Source organism: Arabidopsis lyrata, assembly GCF_000004255.2.
Source record: "Arabidopsis lyrata subsp. lyrata unplaced genomic scaffold ARALYscaffold_3, whole genome shotgun sequence".
Classification (NCBI taxonomy): domain Eukaryota; kingdom Viridiplantae; phylum Streptophyta; class Magnoliopsida; order Brassicales; family Brassicaceae; genus Arabidopsis; species Arabidopsis lyrata.
This window is the reverse complement of record NW_003302553.1, coordinates 21,941,547-21,965,909: the sequence shown is the minus strand read 5'-3', so window position 1 is coordinate 21,965,909 and position 24,363 is coordinate 21,941,547. Positions and strand designations below refer to the sequence as shown.

The 24,363-nt window shown below is 34.0% G+C and overlaps 2 protein-coding genes across 5 annotated transcripts; one reads left to right on the top strand and one right to left on the bottom strand.

Moving 5' to 3' along the window:
• Positions 1–2,184: 2,184 nt before the first annotated feature.
• On the top strand, positions 2,185–3,087 carry LOC9322174. Its single transcript, XM_002886062.2, has one exon. It carries the CDS (start codon positions 2,412–2,414, stop codon positions 2,817–2,819), a length of 408 nt encoding a protein of 135 aa, XP_002886108.1. The 5' UTR covers positions 2,185–2,411; the 3' UTR covers positions 2,820–3,087.
• A 3,456-nt stretch (positions 3,088–6,543) lies between these two features.
• LOC110230550 lies at positions 6,544–24,360 on the bottom strand. Of its 4 annotated transcripts, none has more exons than XM_021033881.1 (12): positions 23,992–24,360; positions 23,666–23,763; positions 17,669–17,805; positions 16,913–17,003; positions 12,878–12,973; positions 12,390–12,538; positions 8,698–12,237; positions 8,532–8,592; positions 7,620–8,151; positions 7,436–7,535; positions 6,972–7,361; positions 6,544–6,898 (listed from the first exon to the last, which is right to left on the bottom strand). In XM_021033881.1, the coding sequence occupies exons 7-12, from the start codon at positions 10,069–10,071 to the stop codon at positions 6,611–6,613; spliced, it is 2,745 nt and encodes a 914-aa protein (XP_020889540.1). In that variant the 5' UTR covers positions 10,072–12,237; positions 12,390–12,538; positions 12,878–12,973; positions 16,913–17,003; positions 17,669–17,805; positions 23,666–23,763; positions 23,992–24,360; the 3' UTR covers positions 6,544–6,610. The 4 variants fall into 4 exon arrangements, with proteins under 4 accessions (XP_020889540.1, XP_020889539.1, XP_020889542.1 ...); XM_021033880.1 differs by having other exon boundaries at positions 12,390–12,532; XM_021033884.1 differs by having other exon boundaries at positions 6,771–6,898; positions 7,018–7,361; positions 12,390–12,532.
• Between the last annotated feature and the right edge of the window lie 3 nt (positions 24,361–24,363).

Below are 24,363 nucleotides of genomic sequence, written 5' to 3'. Positions count from 1 at the left end.
TTTTCTTATAACTATTTATCTTTCGGTTTTGAACAAAAATATCATAGATTGAGAGTTGTGGTTTAAGAATGCTTAGCATTAGTTTTTATTTAGAAGAAATATTGAAAATACTATTTTTACTAAAATCAAATGATCTACGTAATGCGCGCGCTATTTCAAACTTTTGGCCAATAATGATATACGCGCGTTTTTTCAAATTATCTTATGTTATCAGTTAGTTGAACTTTAATATGGTTATCTATATAGTAAAAAATCTATCTTAAATTATTATTTAAAAATAAAAAGTAAATGACTTTTTTGTGCGTAAATGTTCTAAAAAAAATTGATTAATATATCTGAGAAAATCCATTTAAAAATGAAACTTTGGTTACCTGAAATTGAATTGGAATAAATATTTCTTCTATATTATAACTATAGTAGACACTCTAAAGGGAGTAATTTATCTATTTATTTTTTGCATATATTTTTCCTTAGAAGATGCTTTTTTTCCTTTCAATTTAACAATTTTTACAAAAAATGTCAAATTTAATTTTAATATAAAAACCCAAAAGAATACCAAACTTTTTAACTAATGGAAAAATATATTCAATCATTTTTTACATTTATATTTTTTATCTTTATAGTTCTTATTAAATTCCTCTTTGTGTTATTGGGTAAATTAAAAAGTGATTTTAGTATTTTATCACATATGTCAAGATTTAGGAAAATATATGATGAAGTAAAATACTTTTAATAGTTTGTGATTTATTTCTTAAATTTAACATATATAAAAAGAAAAAGATTGACATAAGGAGAAACATATATCAAAATTTTAATTAAATAATACTACAATATACAATATAATCAACATATAGTAAAAAAATTTGTGTGGAAATATCTATTTAGAATAAAGGAATTTTATCTATTATTCCACTTTTGAAAAAAATATTTTTCCAAATCTACTACATTTTAGGGGATTGAAAAGATTTCTTTATTAGTTGGCAAAGAAAAAAAGATTTATCTCCAAATCTAGCACATTTTAGTGGACTAGAAAGATTTATTTCTAAATCTACCACATTTTAGTGGATGTTTCCTAAACTAGCACAAATCTATGGCAGTATAGTATTTTATTGACAATCTTGTCCATGTCATAATGAAAGAAGAAACCAGCAAGTTGATTGGACAAAACATGTGTTTTTTTCTTTTATTTTTATTTTAGTTGAGTTTAAGGCATGTGCAAGAAAAACCCTAATCCGGCTTGAAGTCCCACTATTGGGGTAGGCCCACGATATCGACAACAATCACTAGGCACAACTAAACATCCATTAAAGATCAATCCAAAAGGTTGCGGCCCAACATTCAGAGCTTTGGTGCCCATTGACATGATTATTATCAAAGTCCAATTAGTGTCAATGACTGTTTATATTAAACAAGAACTAGATTATGACCCGTCCGACAGACGAATTTTAATATTTTAAAATAAAATTAAGTTTAAGAAAAAAAAATATTAAATTTTTCTATTATGAATAGAAACTCTATTTAAGAAATAAGAAGATAAATTTTTTATTAGATAGAAATTTTTTTTATATAAAATTGTATAAGATATATACCTATAGTTGCCTTATAATTTTTTTCTTAAATTTTTTTTATTTAATAAGATATATCTAGTTTTTTTATAATTATCTTCTTTAGATTTTAGAATTTTTTATATAAGATATATTGATTGTTTCAAACTACCTGAGTTTTGGATTCTAATACATCAATTTGATTCCATTATTGAGACTTTCTAGCTCATCATATTCCACATTTTCAACACTTTATTGCTCTTTTCATATTTATCTATTTATCTCTTTCATATATTTATATGTTAGTTATGTACGTTTGTTTTCGGATGTAACCAGAAAAAAAAAAATTATATGAATTTGTATTATAGCTAGTAGTATGTATTATAGTATCGTCAGTGTATGACAATTTAAATTTAAATTTGGATTATATACTTCTAACGCATTATAATCCAGTTAGTGGAAATACTTCATCTAATTATTACCAATTAGTAAAAGCCTACGAGGGGAAAAAAATTTTCTCATCGATCATTCCATACTCTTAAAGGTTGTTTAAGTTTTCGAACTATATTTTTTTACATAATACAACTCAACACAAATTACACACTATACCAACTTTGCGGCAAATCATAGAAAAGAACTGGCATGTAATTATTGGCAAGGAATAAAAATGAATGAGGTCCACAACATTCACGGGAATAAAACCAGTCTGTGTCAAAGCTTTGTTCACAATCTCTCTCTCACCTTTCTCACTTTTTCTCTCTAAAGCAACCACATCTCTCAAGATCTTCCTTCCTCACTTTTTCTCTCTAAAGCAACCACATCTCTCAAGATCTTCCTTCTTCATCTTCCTCTCTCTCTCGGCAAGCCATGAGCTCTTCAATTATGAAAACCCTTCAGATTCGTAAACCCACTTCTCTCCCTATCTCCTCCACCACCACAGATGAGCCAGGGCTTCTCCGCCGTCGTCTCTCTTCTCTTTCTCTAAACCTCTCACGTAACCAACCTTCCACCGTCTCAAGATCCAAGTCGGTCTCTGACATGGGAGAGCAAGGAGGGAGCTCCGTGAAAGAATGGTGGGAATGGAGTTGGTCATGGATTCTTTTAAAGAAGTTACCAATCTTTTTCACAGATCTTGAGGTTAACAAAAACGAAACCAAATCATCATTGGGGAATAGCTTCACTCACGTCTTCTTTAAGCTCCGATCTGAGATCCGCCGTCTCCTCCGTCCTTCCTCCGACTCTCTTCCACTCTCTTGCAAACACGGACAACGATGACGTGGCTATCTTGCTCATGAGCTCTCTCTATCTCTCGTTGGAGGTTTAAGATTTTGTGTGTGTGGCGTCACTTTAATTCTAATAAAATCTCTTATTTGATACTTAGTTATGTATAATATGCTTCAAGTTACAATTTGCAATTATTTCCTACAATTCGTCATTCTAATTTTTTTTTTTTCACATGTAATGTAAAATGTATAATTATTTCATTTGTTTTAGAAGTTGTGTATAGTTGTTGTCTTTATATTAAGTTAAAACCATTCTTTCATTATTTTTATTAACGAGACAAATTCTTAATTTGGGTGGTGGTGAGAAAAGATCGAAGAACGTTACAAAATACAAGTCAAATTAAAAACATTTGAAGATCTCAACTAAAGGTCAAAATATTAGAGCTGAATATATAGAGTTTTCCAATTTTGTTTTTACTTCTTTTTGACTTTGCGTGATTAGGCAGAAATAGCTTTTGACGTGTTGTTGCGTCTTAAAAAAAGACGAGTATATATATCTCCGAAGCGTCGGCAACAATCAAGGTGGCCATTAGCTTTTTTTGGTCGGTGGGGACAGGAATCATCGCCTGGGTGGCACATTGTTTAAAACGGCTATAATTCTAAAAATTTGGATTCTTTATCATTCAAGACCATCGTACGTATGGTAATTAACTCAGAAAATAATAATACTTCTAACCAAATATTTATAATTAAAAAAAAAAAGAATTATGTGGTTGGGAAGCCTCAGTTAGCCAGCGTTTTTCACATCAAAGTAATTAAACTCAGACGGTAATTCCATATTTTAGCAATAATCATCATCGGTAATCTTCCCAATAATCAAATCGAATTAGTTTCAAAAAAACAAACAATGTAATCGCCGAAATGGCTCCGTAGATAGTATAGAATCAATATCAACAGGTTCCTATCAGTAAGCGAAACACGTACATTTGTCTATGTCCAATGTAGCATCGAGGATCATAGCCAAAAAGCTACCGCCGACGTGGCATCGGACAATTTCATCATAATTAACAAAAAAACATCAATAAAACCCTCAGCGAACCCGTGTCAAATCACCCACACAGCGGACACAGAACGGTGGGAAGTACGGTAGATAACCCGGCCGAGCAGCTCGAACCCGACCGTAAAAAGATCGGGTTAGGATCCGAATACGGTTGGGAACACTGCTCGGGGGGATGGGATATCACCGGATGCATCCTCGTTCAGTCCACTGTTGTGTAAAGTGTCATACGGCACTTCCTATCTTATGGGAATTCTTCTTCATCAGGAATAAAGTTCGATACAAAACACCCACCAGTAAAAAAAAAAAACGTACGATTACTCGTAAGCTTGAAGGATATAGAGAATCAAAATCTAATCATATGTGGAAAAATCAAAGTTAGAGAGGTTTACGAAGATATTAGAGAGACAAGAGAAGCTGGATTTATTTATACTAGATGGTAGGAGGCGGCCTAACTCAAAACCCTAATCTTCTACGTGTGTTACATGTATTGTTTAGTTTTGTTTTATTTTTAATCTTTGAAATGGGAGGATGTGTATTTTTTAGTAACGACTGATTTTAAGGATGTATTTAAAATACTTTTGCTAGTGTTGATATAGTTTTCATATAAAAACTAGGTACAGCACGAGTAAATTATTACTTAGTTTAAATAATTTATATATATTTATTAGAATATATACATTTCATTAATTTATTAAAAAAATATTTAATACAATTGAAGACTACAAGGTCTCTAACCATAAGAGTTAATTAAACCAAATAAACATATTTTGTGTAATAGGCCCAATGACTCATCTACAAACCCTAATTTGTATATTCCAAATCCAAAAATCTGATGTAAACATGAAATAGATAGTTCAATGGATGAAAAGCTTACATCGTTGAGTGGTTAAGGTGATGAAATTAGGAAGATTCGAAGAGAGAAGTTGAGATATACGGAGGAAAAAATTCTGGGTTAGAAAGTGAGAGAAAGTGGAGAAAATGGGTCGGCAAAACAGAGGGTTTTTGTATTTATAGTCGGATTCCTGACAGACACACTCATCGGGTTGCCCTCGGTTTATTAACAAAATTAAATAAACCGCGATTTCCAAATATTTTGGGAATGTTCCCGGGTTAAATTTTGTGGTTATAACCGACGGATTTCCGACGGAAATCGAATTTCTGATCAAAATTCCCGACGAATTACCAAGGGATTACGGGATTTTAACACAAAACCTAAAAAAAGTTCATAAATAGTTTCAAAAATCTATTTGTTACTCACTTACCACTAACATTAGTGTAAGTTCTCAGCTTTTATACATGTTTCCTTAAACAAATTCTCATAAAAAAAAAAAGTTTAGAAGACTCACAACATCAAACACTTAATTAGTAACATTATAAGTATATATAGAAACACTTTTATTGAAATTCTTTTAACATTAACAAAAACTTAAATTATAGTTATACAATGGGTGTAAACCAATTACTAGAGTTTAAGACGTATTAAAATATGTTTTACAATGCGGTAAGTTATAAAGTTTCTAAATTTGATACCCAAATCCCTCGGGAATCCGTCGGTATTTTCCGAGGGATTCCCGACGGACCGTAATCCACGTGTAACCGCCGTTATCCACGTGTAACCGCGTTCACCAACCTTAAACCCGATGAAAATCTTATGTCCGTCGGGAATCCGTCGATAATGGCAAATTTAATATTTATCTTTTAAACTCAGTTCTCAAATTAATTTAGGGTTATTTTGAAAAATACCCTGTTTTTAAGTTATTCTTTGAAAAATACCTTTATCTTTTTGATGAAAACTACAATTTTGATCTATATATATGAAAATTTGGTATTAATTTAAATTTAAAGCTATATTTTTAATCAATAAACTAAATTCGAAATTTAGGGAAAGAAAAAAAAATCAAGATAATTTTAATTAAAGTTATATATATATTTAGAACTAATATGGTCTATCATATTTATATATTAAAATTTAACAAGATAATATCTAAAAATATTATAAAATCTCACTTAATATTATTTGTCATGTTATATAAAGTAAAATAATCTCCAACACTCCAAACACATTTTTCAACTCAACATTTCACAAAACTTTGCTTCAATCAATGATTCTCTTTGAATTTGTTTGTTATTCTTTATTGTTTAAAAAAATAACACATGACTTAACAAAAATCATGACTTAATATCGGTAGAATGTTGTTATGCATTATTTTATAAAAAATATTTATGATAGTAAATTTTTGGAATTTTTAGTTATATAAAAACTTTGTAAAATTAAATATTTTATTTATTATCAATAAATTTATTTTCTATTTAAAATATAGATATTTTGATCAATTGTTATTAAGTTTAAGTAAATTTTAGTAACTTTACATATTTAAGTTAGTTTTTAAAAGAAAATTAAAGAAAAGATATTTTTCAAAAGTGTAAACAAAAATAGGGTATATTTCCAAATTTACTCATTATTTATTTATAGACTTAGTTTCCAAAATTATTTGATTTTATACTAATATTTTCAATTTATTTGATGTTAATATATATTTCAAGATTTATTTCAAGTTCAGATTTTTTCATGTTTATGCCAAATTTCCATCAAGGTATCAAAATACATTTATTTTAACATTAGTCTTCCAAATTTATTAGACAATCTCATGTGTTCTTGTCTTTTCTAATTTTGTTCCTCCGATCCCCATTCTTTTATCATTAATTAAATCATAGCTAGTATAAATAATTTATTATAAAACGTAGTACCAAATATTGTCTTACATAAAGTTAACATTTATTATCTACTCTGAATCTGTTGAATAGTCAGAAGGAATTGAGTCTATATCATCATCAAATTCTCCAACTGATTCCTCTGACTCTGAATGCACTATTTCATCTTCAAATAAGGTGAAGTCAACCATAAGATCAACTTCAAGGGAATGCTCAACTGAAGCCATCTGACAACTTCCGCTTGCCTGTAGAGGCTCGTGGGCTGCAACTCCATATACTTGACCTCTTGGGTTTACCGACGTCACTGTTATCCATGGGTCGTTGACGCGCGTCACTCGAGGGTAATTGATATAGCATACCTATAACAATCAATGGAAATATTTAATTATATCATCTATGATTTTGTAACTGAATGTTAATAAATGAACATACTTGGTCTGCTTGTGATGCAAGTATAAATGGATCGTATTTCAATAACCTTCGTCTTGAGTCTATTGATGTAACACCGAATTGGTCAACTCGTACACCACTACCAACCACAGGATCGTACCAGTCACACAAAAATGCAATGCATCTCATGTTCAACATTCCTGGGTAGCAAATTTCCAATATTTCTCTAAGGATACCATAGTATACAACACCACCAGCTTGAACAGATATACCAGAATCAGTTGTGGTCCTCCTAGTTCCATCTTCATAAATCCTAAAAGCATATCCTCTTGTGCAATACCTCGGGTAGGATTTTGCAATGTAGTTTTGTCCGCTAGAGAACTCTAGTAACCATGTTGGAAATGATTGACCTTTAGAAACTCCATCTGATACCTATAACATTATTATGGCAGTTAATTAATATAGAGGTTACCACCGAAATTTTTAAATTTTCTTTTATAACTTACATAGTATTGCAACCAACACGAGAACTCCTTCTCTTTAAGGTCAACAATTTGATCTTCTGTAAACTCCGGATAATAGGAGCGTACTACAGCCTTGTAAATCCTGTAAAAAAAAAATAGTTAGAGTTATATTCATTAATTAAAAAAATTTAATTATTATTAGACATAATCAAATTTTAATACGTACCTCTCATATTCAAGAATATCCTCACAGTTTGTGAGAATATACATATGCAAGTGCGTATACTCCTGCTCTGATAGTTTTCGTTTCTTCCATTTGCCACTAAGGCGTCCAATTTGAGTAAACAAGCTTGGGACGTAGACAGGATACGTTGGTTGCTCGCCTCCATCGTCATGACGAGAAGGACGTCGACTCTTAGTACGTACATCTGACGGAAAGTAATATTCCGCAAAGTGTGAGGCTTCTTCATTAATGCTTTGTGCCACAATAGAGCCCTCGACTTTGCTTAAATTCTTAACCTTCTTCTTGAGGTGAAACATGTACCGTTCAAAAGGATACATCCATCGATATTGGACAGGACCACCTAGTGCTGCTTCTCGCGGTAGATGAATAGGTAGATGTTCCATAACATCAAAAAAAGACGGTGGAAATATCTTCTCAAGATTGCAAAGAAGAATGGGTATATTTTGTTCCAAATTTCGGATACCGTCAACCGTAAGTGATCTTTTTGATAAGTCGCGAAAGAAAGCACCAATTCCTGCATGTTTAAACAAATTTAATATATATTAAAAATAGTAGATACAATTAAACCTATATAAATTAATAGTCGATAAATTAATAAACACGATAAAATAATAGATTTAATATGCATAATCTTTGTTATTCATTGTCAAATAAATTATTTCTTTTAGAAATATTAAATTCTTAAGTCTAAAACTATAAAATATATAACTTTCAAAATATTAATTTTATGTAGATCAAATGTTTTAAATCATATTTTTATAAAAATATTTTTACAATCAAAACAATAAATTAATATCATTATAAATTAATAAAATATTTTAATCCCAATATTATTAATTTATAGAAGTTTTACTATATATAATGATATATTTGCAATTTAATACTAAAATGTACCTGCAATTGCTTCATGGACGTTTGCTGGTAGAAGATGGGCAAAGGCAAATGGAAGAAGTCGCTGCATAACAACATGACAATCATGGCTCTTCATTCCTGTAAACTTCCCTTCTCAAATATCTACGCAATTACGCAAATTCGATGCGTAACCATTGGGAAACTTTACCTCATGGGTAATCCAATCGAAGAAAGCCATCTTTGAAGCCGCATTTAACCGATAGATCGGAATTGGACATCTCCCGTTCGCCATTACCTCAAGCTCACGCCGAGAACAAATATCTGGCAAGTCTAATCTAGACTTCAAATTGTCTTTTGTCTTCCCTGGGACGTTTAGAGTGGTGTTCATGATGTTGTCAAAGAAGTTCTTCACAGTGTGCATGACATCTATATTGTGTTTCAACAAAAGATCTTTCCAATACGGCAAATCCCAAAAAATGCTCTGTTTGTGCCAATTGTGATTTACACCAGCACCATCAACAGGATCATGCCCATTACCACCAACATCAGGAGTCCTCGCTGCTCCAAAATCTCTGAATTGAGTCAATATACTCGCACCATCTACACCTGGAGGTGGATCATCAAACACGTACCTATTCTTCTTAAACAAATTTCTTGTGCGACGATAAGGGTGATCGGGAGGTAGGAATCTTCTATGACAATCAAACCAACATGTCTTCCATCCGTGCTTCAATTGGAAGGCATCTGTGTTATCTTGAAAATACGGACACGATAATCTTCCATTCGTTGTCCACCCAGATAACATACCATATGTTGGAAAATCGCTTATGGTCCACATTAGTACGGCACGCATCTGAAAATTCTGTTGATATGATACATCATATGCTTCAACACCGTGCTCCCAAAACATTTGCAACTCATAGATCAATGGCTGTAAGAAGACATCAAGTGATCTCTTTGGATGCTCTGGACCCGGAACGAGAATTGAGAGGAATAGAAACTCTCGGCGCATGCACAACGATGGTGGCAGATTGTAAGGTGTTAGGATTACCGGCCACAACGAATATTGCCTTCCGTGCTTCCCAAATGGGTTGAAACCGTCTGTACATAATCCCAAGTATACGTTACGTCGCTTGTACGCAAAATCCGGATACACTGACTGAAAATGTCTCCATGCTTCTGCATCTGAAGGATGCGTGATCTCTCCATCTCTTCTATGCTCTGCATGCCATCTCATTGCCTCAGCCGTACGTTCTGATTGGTATAATCTCTTCAACCTGTCAGTTATTGGTAAATACCACATTCGCTTATAAGGGACTGGAACTCTGCCAGATGTTTCCTGAAATCGTGGTTTGCGACACCATTTACATCTTCTCCGGTTTTCGTCTTCTCTCCAATATATCATACAATTGTCGACACACACATCTATAATCTGATACAATAAACCAAGACCAGCTACCAGTTTCTGAACCTCGTAGTATGAAGCTGGTGAAATATTATCTTCAGGCAAAATGTCTTTCACAAAATCTGCTATCGCATCCACACAATCTTTAGCCAAATTGTAGTCTATCTTTATCGTCATCAATCTACTTGTAGATGATAAAAGCGAATGACCAGCTACCAGTTTCTGAACCTCGTAGTATGAAGCTGGTGAAATATTATCTTCAGGCAAAATGTCTTTCACAAAATCTGCTATCGCATCCACACAATCTTCAGCCAAATTCTAGCCTGTCTTTATCGTCATCAATCTACTTGTAGATGATAAAAGCGAATGACCATCTCTACAGCCTTTGTATAGAGGTTGTTTAGCTGCGTCTAATATTCCGAAAAACATTTGGGCTTCTAAGTTAGGTTCCTCTATTCTATCTTCATCTGTACCAGTCGACTGTATATTTTCTCTATAGGCATCATTAACCATCTGAACAGTACCTACACCAAAATTTACTTCCGTTCTACGTTCTTCTACGCTATCCATAATATATGGTTTGCTAGTACTAGCATAATCCGGTCGTTCTCCATGAAGAAACCAAATCTTATAACCCGTCATAAACCCATTGCAATACAAGTGATTCCAAACTAAATCAATCCTAATATTATGGGCATTCCCGCAAAGAGAACATGGACATTTCAACTTACGGGTTTTCTTTGCTTCTGGTTGTTGACAAGCAAATTCCACGAACTCACATACCCCTTGAGCGTATTCGTCTCTTAATAAGTTTGACTCTGGATCCATCATTGGTTCGTCCATCCACGATCTAAAATAAGACATCTTTTTTTGTTTCGTTATTTTCTTTTAGAGAATGGAAGAATGGTGTTAGAATGAGTGTGTTGTTGAGAATGAGTGGGTATGCATATTTATAAAAAAAAAATTCTAACGGCGTCCGTCGGATATCCGTCGATATTCCGTCACAAACAAAAATTCAAACGGCTAAAAGAACGGCTACTTTAACGGTAACAAATAATCGACGGATTCCCGACAGATATAGGTAACGGATATATTCCGTCACGAAGCCGTCGGTATTCTGTAGGAAATTAAAATATTCAAACGGTTATGGTAACGGTAACAATAAACTGACGAATTCCCGACAGATATTACTAACGCACATATGCCGTCAAAACGCCATCGGGTTCTCGTTATATATTTCCGACGGATGTAACACCGTCAGAAATTACTGACGGACTACGGACGAGTCTCGATGGCTTGAATTCCGTCGGTAATTCGTCGGTAATTTCCGATGGATTGTTGTCTGTCAGAAATACCGTCAGGAGTTGCTGTGTTTTCTTGTAGTGACGTAAGCTTGAAGGATATAGAGAATCAAAATCTAATCATATGTGGAAAAATCAAAGTTAGAGAGGTTTACGAAGATATTAGAGAGACAAGAGAAGCTGGATTTATCTACATATACATTTTTACAGGGGATTTTTGCAAAAAGTCTTTTGGATCCGGGTTTTACCCGGTTTAATCATATTCGGATCTAGGATAAGAGATTTAAGGAATGTTGTCTTAAAACCACATTGAAATATTCACTCTAATTACTTCTATAATTCCATATTTAATCTACCAATCCGCACTTCACATATTCCTAAACTATTTCGCTAATCAAATATCTCCGGAATCTAATCATACCTAATTTATTCCACTCATATTTACACAATCAAAACAAATTACTTCTCACATACCTTATCATCTCTTTTGTTCCTCCATTTTCGTCAATGCAATCTTTAACAAATCTTGCTTCTGCTACTATCAATTTAAATGACTTCGAAATACATTTTCCCTCTACTAATTGAATTTATTTTCCCGCCTACGCTCAGTTCTTATCATTTAAGAGAATCTTATAGTTATCCTCTCCTTCCCATAGATTTCTGGAAACCTCAACCAATTCATTGATAACCATTAATCTATATTCCATAATCTTAACAATGCATATATTTTATGCCGATTTGGAAGAGATTGCGATACCAATATGCTTTGTCATCAAGTTTTCTTTAACCTATTCTATCACCCTATATATAGTTCCATATCAAAACCTCTCATCATCATCAGCACTCACCCCCTCTAATCATATTATTTTCTCTAAACATAATCGAGCATATAATGGCTGTTGCAACATTTGCTTACCTCAAAGATGTCAGGCCATACACCACACAGTGGAGAGTCCAAGTGAAGGTACTTCACTCCTGGCATCAGTACACATCCAACACTGGTGAAACTCTAGAGTTGGTGTTATCTGACATTGAGGTAAATCTGTTACATAATAATTGTTAATTAGTTTGCATTAAACCATTTTAAAGCTAATATTTTTATCTGACTCTACTGTTTCTATAAACTATAACAGGGCAAAAAGATTCATGCTACTGTGAAGAAGGAACTGGTGAGCAGATATGTCTCAAGCTTACCTGTTGGTCATTGGGTGTTCATTGAGATCTTTGCTCTCAATTATGCCAGTGGCCAATTTCGTCCAACCTCTCATCTATATAAGATGACTTTCACAAATGGAACTCATGTCTTTCCATGTGATCCTGTCTCTGACTCAAGTTACCTGTCACTAGCCAGTTTCAAAAGAATTCAAAATGGAGATCTTAATCCATACATATTGGTTGGTAAGTATCTTTTTTATTTAAAGATATTAAATAAATCAATCTACACTTTAGAAACAGAACATGATATATTTTTATCTCTATTTTTATTTTATAGATGTAATTGGCCAGATTGTTATGATTGGAGAGTTGTTAACTCTTGAAGCCAATAACAAACTAACTAGCAAGATTGAGTTTGAAATGAGAAATGAAACGTAAGAATTTTCAATTTTTTGGTTAGTATCTTTACTTATCCTACTGAACATGTTCTGTTTTGAACATAAAAGTGATGAAAGGATCGGTGTTACCTTGTGGGGATCATTTGCTGAGACTGTTTACAGAGGAAGCCAGGATGCTGGTGGACGTCCTGTTGTCTGTTTGTTGAGGTTTGTGAAGATCAAATCCTTCAAAGGTACATAAAACATAATCTTAGCAACCATATCAATATACTGGGACCGTTTATATAGAAGTTATGCCTCATATATCTTATTTGTAATCTACAGGTGTAAAGACTCTGTCTAACTCATTTGATGCTTCACAAGTTTTTGTTAATCCAGCAATCCCTGAAATTGCTGTGTTTGTTCAAAGGTACATTTTGTATGTGATTTAATAGTTTATCCAATTGTGCTTACTTCTGTACTATGGAACTAACATATATATACATGTTTTTTTGACATATAGTCTCCCAAGTGATGGTGCAATGTGTATCTTCCGTGAGAGAGTCCCGAAGTTTGAGATTGTTGTTGCCAATCAGGATGATACTTCTTTAGATCATCCCAGGAAAACCATTGTGGATCTCCTCAACTCTGTCGAGGTAATTAGTTATGTTTACTATCATTAGAAAACGTTTTAATGTCTATAAATATCCATATTAAAATCTACTTTTTTTCTAGATTGGCAAGGCAAGGTTGATGTGTACAATCTATGCAATTGATACCGACTGGGCTTGGTATTACATTAGCTGTCGTGCTTGCAATAAGAAAGTCACACATATCCACCATGGAGTGAATGGTGTGAATAACAAAGGGAAAAAGCCAAGGTTCTGGTGTGACACTTGCAAATCTGTGGTCACTAATGTCGTGGCTAGGTAAAAAATTCTGAAATAGCTATGTTATTAGTCTATAGACGAAAATTATATCTACATATACATTATTGTTTACATTTTATACAGGTTTATGCTCTATGCTAAGGTGATGGACAACACTGGTGAAGCTAAATTGTTGCTGTTTGATTCAGTTTGCTCTGAAATCATTGGAGAGTCTGCTACATCTGTGCTTAATGGTTCCGTTGATGAGGTTTGATGCACTACTATATATGTTAATATCTTTTTTACATTGTTCTAGACACACAAATTCCTGAATAGTTTTTAATTTCAGATTGATGATCCGGAGAACATACCAGATGCAGTTAAAAATCTATTTGGAAGGACATTTCTTTTCCTGGTGTCTATTGATAAAGAGAATATTTGGGATGGGAAGGAGATATACAAGGTATCTAAAGTGTTGCAGAAAGATGGCCTTCTGCTTGAGGAACAATTGCTGGAGGATTCTCATGAGTTGGTCAATCCTGCATCTATTGTATCTGGTGATCAGGTGATTGTTTTGTCAGAACATATTTAGCATAGAACAATTGTTAGTACATGGATCTTAAAACAAGCTAAGTTATAGTATTAATTTCATCGTTTGTTTTATTACAGGTGCCACTAATGCTGGAGATGAGTCAAGAGACTTCTGACTCTGTCACTCCATCATCAAAACGTGTTTATGCTGACAATCCCGGTTCTTCTGATCATTCTTCTTCTTCTAAGAAGTTGTGCATTGAACCTATTGACTTTGGTGATGAAGATTCTATTACTAAGGATCAAGAGGCAAATGTGAAGGACATAGCTGCCAAGGTTGCTGTGGTGATTAATGATGATGCTTACAAATCTGAGCCTAAGACTAACAATGTTGTATCCAATGGTGGAGTGGGTACACATGAGGTGAAGAAGGAGGGGAAATGTGTTAAAGGTGTTGTGAAGGTCAAGGTTGAAAAGAAGTGAAGAATGGTTGCTATGATTTGATTTATTACCTGCTTTGTTTTCTTATTGCTTTCAGATTTCTAAGACTTTGATTTCTATTATTGCTTGCTATTCTGTTTGGTGATTTCTTTCTATTGTTAGTCTTCGTTGGATGCTATTTTATTTCAATTTATCATTTCTTAAAATTATAGTCTTAAATCTATATTAATTAACCTTGCAAATATAGTCTTTCGTGCTTACCCTATAATTCATCTATAAACCTAATTAATTAGAGAGCATAATATAGATACATCTACATATATGTGAAGTGCTAAGATTCCGTATAACTTGATATATTTAGGATATTAAAATTCTTAGATGTATATATAGTGTCTATATATACTGTATACTCAATCTTTCATATTTGACATGCAATCTTCAAAAGTAATCATTTTGGTAACTGACAACTTTTCAATCATTATCAATGATTCCCTATAATCTAAAAAATATAGAGTATATTAATAAAACAATTAATAACGTTTCGATTTCCCTTATTTTCTTTAACAATTTATTATGCCTCTTCATCAATATCTCTATATAACCAAGTAGACCTATCGTTTAGAATTGAAAAAGAAACACTGTAACTTCCCTTCTCAAAGCAGAGCAGAATCGTTAAAAAACATGGTTGATATGCATCTTTTTTCCCAAATTCGTGTTAACTCTACAGAGTGGAGGGTTTATGTTAAGATAATGCGTATCTGGCATCACAATCCACCATTGAATGGTGATGTAACCACCATGATTCTCGTAGATGAAAAGGTTTGTTTGTAATTCTTATCTTCTGTTTTAAAACATAGTGAAGATCATCCACTTACTTTCTTCTCTTACTTAATATCTCTTGACTTTTTTGTTTTTGTTTGTATAGGGTAATTTCTGCGATGCAACAATTGCTAGAAACAACTACATTTTTAACTTTCAACCTGGACTCAAAGAAGGTTTGTGGTATTACATGTCTGACTTCCAACCAGTCGTACCCTCAGAATACCAAGCCAGATTTGCACCATTTCCACTTCAGATTAGGTGTATCAGACAAACAACAATGTGGCCTGTTAGATCTAGGGGTTATAGCAATTTCTTTGACTTTATGACTCATGATTCTATCAGCAACCCTCATCCAGATGATGGAACCTATGTGACTGGTAATAAAAGAGCCTAGGTTCAAGTTATATAGTTATCTATTTATATGTCTTTCCAACCATTTTGTGTTTTGTTTTTTTAGATGCTATGGGTGTGATCTCTGCTGTGTCCACCATTGAAAGGTTTCCCTTTGTTTGTCGTCCTGGTGAGACAGATTATGAAGCTCGCTATGTCTGTTTCAAGATTGCTAACAATGTGTAAGTTTACTATATTTCTGTCTAATTTTGTACAAGATTCAAAATTTTGTTATCATGTTATATCTGTTAAAAACAATATGCTTTGATGGCTACATGAAATCTAGGGGTGAGACTATCAAATGCGTTGCTATTGGTAAGTGGTGTGAGTTCTTTATCAACGCTTGGTCCAGAAGAATTAGCTCTGTAGATTACAACTATGATAAGATAGTTGCAGTCTTGCGTTTCCGGAGGATCTCATCGTACTGTGGTAGGTTTTAATGAGATTTTGCTATTGCTGAACTTATTTTTGCAGTGTTATATTGACTGTGTTTATTATTGTACTATAGGAAAAAATGTCTTAATGAGTGAATCTTGCTGTTCACGTCTCTACATTGATCCCATTTATGAGCTAGACTTACCAAGCTACCTGTAAGTATCGTTTATATTTTACACTTCTTTTATGTTTTTCATTTTTCAGTGTTAACATAAATGCAACTATATTTCTGTTAGGCGCTCTTTCGAAGATACTTCAAGTGATGAGGAAGATGTCATGATGGAGATGGTTGAGGAGAACTAATTATTGTGAGGGATATCTGTGCATGTTCTACGGTGGCTAGCTCTTTTGAAGAACTCTGAATGTTTTGGTGTTATGTTTTAAGTTTATGTTTTGAACTCTTAATGTTTTTAATTTTCTTTTTGTTTATTATCAACTACTACGGCAACTCTGCACAAGAGTTTGCAAACTTTCTTTCTATTTAATATTTTATCTGTATTGAATCTGTTTGACAATTTATGTGGTTTTTTGGTATTTTGATGTCTACAAGTTTAAGATAGGTCTGTTAAAAGAAAAAAGGTTATAAATTAATTATGAATTTAATTCTAACTAAATCTCAAACAGTAACTATTTAGGTTAATTCGTTTACTTTAGTAAATTAAATGATTTGGTTTAAGAAAATGTTTAGAAAACATACCTAGATATTAAAGGTATTGGTTAGCTTTAGACAAGCATCAATCAAGATAAGCATCTATCAAGATCCTCATTGCTTGCTGTATTTCCTTAATCTGTGTAATTATAAACATATCAGTTAGTATATGAATCACTAACGATAATATTGGACAGATTTTCTAAATATTATCATTGAACCATCTAACTTGATCTCAATGCCTAGAATATAGTAACTGTCTATATTTTATCAACAGATCAATATTACTTGATCAATGGCGTATCTGCCATTTAATTTTTAAAAGGCTATTTCAGTATGAAGTTCATTGTTTATCAGAAGAACCATTTTGCTTAAACTCGCTGTTTTTCTTTTGTTTGCAAATATGAAAAAAAAGCCAGACTACCCTCTTTTAGACTTGAACTCTTCACCTACACCAGCTAAAAGATCCCGTGTTACTCAAACTCCAACATCGCAGAGCCAAATTACTCAAACTACTAGCTCTAAGCCTAACTACCCTCTTATAGATTTGAATTTCTCACCTAAAACAGCTAAAACAGTCCAGTTTGGTCAAACTCCAACATCGCAGAACCAAATTACTCAAGCTACTGGCTCTAAGCAATACTATCCTCTTATAGACTTGAACTCTTCTCCTAAACCAGCTAAAAGATCACGTGTTATTCAGACTCCAACACCGCAGAGCCAAATTACTCAAGCTACTGTCTTTAACACAAATGGTGTTGTCCCTCTAAAATCAGCCTTTAGCAGAGTGTTTAGAGATATTACCAATCTTCCTTGCAGAAATGATGAAACAAGTAAGACCCCAAGGAGTCCGCAGCAATCATTATCTTCAAAACATACACAACAACCACTTGGTCCTGCTCTTCCTACTTCATGCTTAGGCAAACCGTCAGACTGTACACCTGTTCCACAAGAAAATAACTGCCATATCAGAAATTTACAAGACGCCTTTGCTAATGCATCATTTTCTCCTTCAGACAAAGGTAACAGACATTTCTTAAGTTATTGTCTTAGTTTTCAGAGTTTTACCAATCTACTATCTAAATACATTACTTAATTATATATGTTTTTGTACTATCTAGGCAAAGGAAAAGAACCAGTACTGCCAACCTTAACAGATTGTAGCACTGATGATGAAAGTATGGAGCATATTAATTATATTGGAATGAATGACAGTGAATCTGATGGAACACAAGACTACTCTGTTAGCAGCACAGAAGATGAAGTTGAAGAAGGTTACTCGGCTCCTGTTCAGGAACCTTCTACTGAACATATATTTAATTCTCCACAACAAGTTATTGACTTGAGTAGTTCAGCGGATGAATCAAGAGAAGAATTAACTACTCCTACTGTAAGTGTTACTAGGAAAAGTGTAGAAAGGAAAGCAGTGACTCAAAATAAAAATCTACCTAAGAAAATAGGTAGGCCAAGATTGGCTTTCCCCTCGAAAAGGGCAGCAGCAAAAGCAAAAAAAACAGGTTAGAACTTAAGAATATAATACATAATAGACATTTATTTGCAAACCTCAACATATAGCATCCTTTGTTGCGTACATATTACTAACACTCTATTTTTCCTTTAGGATATCTTGATCATGGTGATCCTACATACACGTGTAAGTATTGTGGTGCTTTGATGTGGTTTGATGAGCGCATAAACAAAAGAAACAGTAGTAAGGATCCAACATTTACTCTATGTTGTGGGCAAGGCAGTGTGAAATTGCCATTTCTCAAGGAATCACCAGAGCTTATTAAAAAGCTTCTTAAAGGAAAAGATGCAATTAGTAGAAATTTCAGAGAGAATTTAAGGATTTATAATATGCTCTTCGCAATGACCTCCCTTGGTGGGAAGGTAGATAAATCTATGCCTAAAGGTAAAGGACCTGCAATGTTTCGATTGCAAGGAGGAAACTATCATCAAATTGGGGGATTAAAACCTGCTGCTGGTGATTATGCTAAGTATTCACAACTTTATATAGTTGATACTGAATCTGAAGTTGATCAGAGAGCTACTGTCATCGGGTAAGAGTTATAATAGTATTCAAAAACATTGCAGATTTACTGTTATATTAACTTCGATACTATATTCAGCTGTAGTTATCTAACTCTGTGTCTTCTTATGGTCATTACAGGAAGGGTAAAAATCTAAAGTCTACCTCTTGGAAAAAAAAACTGAACAAGGAACTGATTTAAGCAATAATAAAAATGCTGAATGAATCAAACCCTTATGTCAAGAAATTCAGGTCTGCAAGAGAGAGGTTTCAATCTAATGATGATGAACCATTTCATATGCGGATTGTTGCTGATCGTCAAGGTGTTGATGGGAGGCAATACAGTATGCCTACAGCTGGAGAGGTTGCAGCTTTGATCCCTGGTGATTTCATTCCTGACATGCCAGTTCGTGATATAATTCTAGAAAAATCCTCAAATGGACGCCTAAAGAGGATAAGCCAGATTCATATTTCCTATTTGGCTCTACAATACCCTCTAATATTTTGCTATGGTGAAGATGGTTACAGGCCTGGTATTGAGAAGTGTTACAAATCAAGCAACAACAAGAAGAAAAAGTGTATAAGTATGAGACAGTGGTTTGCTTTCCGCATTCAAGAGAGGGAAAATGAGTGTCATACTCTGCTTGAATCAAAGAGGTTGTTCCAACAGTTTCTGTGTGATGCATATACAACTATTGAATCAAACCGCCTCTCTTATATCAAGTTTAATCAGTCTAAGCTACGATGTGAGAATTTCAACTCCATTAAAGCAGCTGCTAACTCTGGAACCAAAGATATGGCTGAAGAAGGAAATCAGATTCTTATTCCAGCATCTTTCACTGGTGGACCTAGATATATGATCCAAAGCTATTACGATGCTATGGCTATCTGTAAGCGTTATGGTTTCCCAGATCTTTTCATCACCTTTACATGTAATCCTAAGTGGCCTGAGATTACAAGATATTGTGAAGCAAGAGGGTTAACTGCTGATGATAGACCGGACATCGTGGCGAGGATATTCAAAATGAAATTGGATTCTCTGATGAAAGACTTAACAGAAAGAAAAATGCTTGGAAAGACAGCTGCATGTAAGTTTTTCATTTTACAGTGTCGGTTTTATAGTTTAAGAATACAGAAAATGCTATTTGTTTTTCCTAACTATTGCTTTTTTTCCTCTTCCAGCTATGTATACTGTTGAATTCCAGAAAAGAGGATTGCCTCATGCTCACATCCTCTTATTTATGGATGTTAATAGTAAACTGCCAACAGCGGACGACATTGACAAGATCATATCTGCAGAAATTCCAGACAAAGAAAAAGAACCAGAGCTATATGAAGTTATCAAAAACTCTATGATTCATGGACCATGTGGCTCAGCGAATCCAAATTCTCCGTGTATGGTTGATGGCCAGTGTTCTAAGCTATACCCAAAAAAACATCAAGAGATCACTAAGGTTGGTAGTGATGGTTATCCTGTCTATAGGAGGAGGCTCACAGAAGCTTATATTGAGAAAGGTGATGTTAAATGTGACAATAGGTACGTTGTCCCTTATAATAAGAAGCTCTCTCTTCGATATAATGCTCATATCAACGTGGAATGGTGCAATCAAAATGGTTCTATCAAATACTTATTTAAGTATATAAACAAAGGACCAGATATGGTTACAGTGATCGTTGAGCCTATAAATCAGCCAACAACAGGTGAAACAGCAACTGGTTCTACAGCAATTGGTGATACAACAACTACAACTCAAGAACCAGATTCAAATGAGAAAAAGAAGGATGAAATAAAAGATTGGTTTGACTGCAGGTATGTTATTAACTTAGTATTATGTAGATTAGAAAGTTTTTATCCTGTTACAATTTTCTGGAATTCAGTTTTTGTATGTCTATAGATATGTATCAGCTTCAGAGGCGGTTTGGAGAATTTTCAAATTTCCTATTCAACACAGATCAACCCCAGTCTTGAAATTATCTTTTCATGTGGAAGGAAAGCAACCAATATATTTCGATCCAAAGTCACAAATAGCAGATGTTCTAGATCGTGTATCCAATGAAGATTCTCAGTTTATGGCTTGGTTGACATTGAATAGAAAAAATGCAGTCGGAAAGAATGGAAAGCGTGCAAGAGAGTGTCTATATGCGGAAATACCAGCCTATTTTACTTGGGATGGAAAGAATAAGCAGTTTAAGAAGAGATCTAGAGGCTGGGCTTTGGGTCGTATTAATTATGTCCCTAGGAAAATGGAAGATGAATACTATCTTCGAGTACTGCTCAACATAGTCAGAGGTCCACAGACTTATGATGACATAAAAACATATCAAGGTGTGGTTTATCCAACTTACAAGGAAGCATGTTTCGCACGTGGCATATTAGATGATGATCAAGTCTACATTGATGGTCTGATTGAATTAGGTCAGCATAGTTTTGCTCCTGTTTTGAGGAATTTTTTTTCAATGATGCTTCTATCTATGTCTCTAGCAAGACCAGAACATGTTTGGTCAGAAACATGGCATCTATTAGCTGAAGATATCCTGGCTAAGAAGAAATTAGAGTACAAGAATCCAGGTTTTAGAATACGCTTCTCTAATTTTTAAATGTTGTTTTCAGTACAATTTTTAAATCGCCTGTTTTAACTTCCACACTACTATTTGCAGAACTTACACTCACAGAAGCTCAAATAAAGAACTACACGCTTCAGGAGATAGAGAAAATTATGTTGTTCAATGGAGGAACTCTAGAAGATTTCGAACATTTCCCTAAGCCTACAAGAGAGGGAATTGATAATTCAAACCGTCTTATTGTTGATGAGTTGAGATATAACATTGAATCCAACTTGGAAGAACAGCATGCAGAGTGGAGAGATAAGCTAACTCCTGAACAGAGAGGTGTATACAATGAGATAACCGGGGCAGTTTTCAATGGTTTAGGTGGAGTTTTCTTTGTTTACGGCTCTGGAGGAATAGGGAAAACATTTATTTGGAAGACACTAGCTGCGGCTATTAGGTCTAAAGGTCTAATATGTCTTAATGTCGCCTCAAGTGGCATTGCTTCTTTGTTGTTGGAAGGAGGAAGAACAGCACATTCAAGGTTTTCTATTCCATTGAATCCTGATGAGTTTTCTGTTTGCAAGATCAAAGCTAAATCAGATTTAGCAGATTTGATTAAAGAAACATCTCTCATAATCTGGGATGAAGCGCCAATGATGAGCAAGTTTTGTTTCGAAGCTTTAGATAAAAGCTTCTGTGATATTATCAAACACGCAGAGAACAAGGTATTTGGTGGAAAGGTTGTTGTATTTGGAGGTGATTTTAGACAAGTACTTCCAGTTATTACTAATGCTGGTAGAGCAGAAATTGTTATGTCATCTCTAAATTCTTCATACCTTTGGGATCACTGCAAAGTTTTAAAGTTGACCAAGAACATGCGACTTCTAAACAACAGTTTAAGTGCTCAGGAAGCTAAAGAAATACAAGAATTCTCAGATTGGTTGTTGGCTGTTGGTGATGGTAGGATCAATGAGCCTAATGATGGTGAGGTTGTGATAGATATTCCTGAAGATTTGCTGATTACAGAAGCAGACAATCCAATAGAAGCAATTACTAGGGAAATTTATGGAGATCCAACTAAGCTTCATGAAATCCGTGATCCTAAATTCTTTCAAATGAGAGCTATTTTAGCACCAAAGAATGATGATGTCAACACAATCAATCAGTATATGCTTGAGCATTTGGATAGTGAGTATACTTTAACTCTTACCTATTTACTTTCTTATTATATAGCTTTGTTGCTAAGTTGCTACTGTTGTAACTAATCATATCCCATTTATTCTACAGGTCCAGAAAGAATTTATCTATCTGCTGATAGTATAGATCCTTCAGATTCTGATGCTCTTAACAATCCTGTTATTACTCCAGATTTCTTAAACAGTATCAAGGTTTCAGGTTTGCCTAATCATGCTTTGCGTTTAAAGATTGGTGCTCCTGTTATGTTGCTTAGGAATATAGATCCTAAAGGAGGCCTTTGCAACGGGACTAGACTTCAGATTACGCAGCTATTAAATCAGATTGTGGAAGCAAGAGTTATAACAGGAGACAGGATTGGTGATATCGTTTTTATTCCTCTCATAAACATTACACCTTCAGACACCAAACTGCCATTCAAGATGCGTAGAAGACAGTTTCCACTATCTGTTGCATTTGCTATGACTATCAATAAGAGTCAGGGGCAATCTCTTGAGCGAGTTGGACTTTACTTGCCTAAACCAGTTTTCTCTCATGGCCAACTATATGTTGCGTTGTCTAGAGTGACTTCTAAGAAAGGTTTGAGAATACTAATACTCAACAAAGAAGGGAAGATTGAGAAGAAAACAACGAATGTTGTTTTCAAGGAAGTTTTCCAAAACATTAACTGAACAATGTTATCTACAGAGAAATTCTGCAATGAGGTAAGTTTAATTACCTTTTACTTTTTATGATTTCAGTAAGTTTAGTTACCATTTCCTTTTTAAGATTTCAGTTATGGTATGAAAAACCACCACACACCATTTTAATGCATCAGTCTTTGTTTTCCTATTGTAGGAACGTGATTTCTAATAAACAAGACAGTTTCAAACTCAAAGATGCAAGGAGATCGGCAATCAAATGTCTATCTTCATACTGAACTAATCTGAAGTCATTTTCATACTCTTAAGTTCTGCAATTTCCGTTTAAAATAAAACACTGAAACTAAGAAACTATTCTTCATACATGATTGGTTTCTGGAGACTAACCTTGCTTTCTTATGGAGTTGATGCATTCTTCTCTTTCTATTTTTTTTACTCCTCTGTCCATCTTCGTCAGACTTTGTGCTGGAGTTAGGCTCAGTAAACTAGCATATTTCAAAGTGAATTTAAGATCAATAGTTGAACAAGCGTTTATGCTTCTCTTAGAATTTCAGTTAACACTATAATATATTCGTTTACCTGAGTTATAGTAGATTGATTCATTTCTATAAACTACTACCAATTCTACCTATTATTCACCAGCAATTACTACATTTTTAACATACCTTAACAAACAATTGTAGTTTCAATCATCGAGTTGAACAATCACTAACCTTTAGAATGATCCGATTATGAAATGAACAATTGATTGATTTGTCTTCTGTACTCCATTGCTTGATTACGCACTCGGTTTATAGCACCAACCTTTACATGCATATACTGAAGTAGCCAGATTAGATTCAATGCTGCATGGAGATTTGAATCGCCGGAGGTTTTGATCTGCTACAATCCCATCGGAATTTGAGAGAACTTATTTGCAATCCGAAACATTAATCGAAATCTTGATAGTATGAGAAGCTTAATTCAGAGCTTGAAGATTGCAGAGGATCGTGAATTGAAGATCTAAGCCTGTCGGAATTGAAAATTCCGTTAAGGCACCGACCGGTTTGGTATCATCTAACCAAGCCATTTCTTCGGTTTTGCTT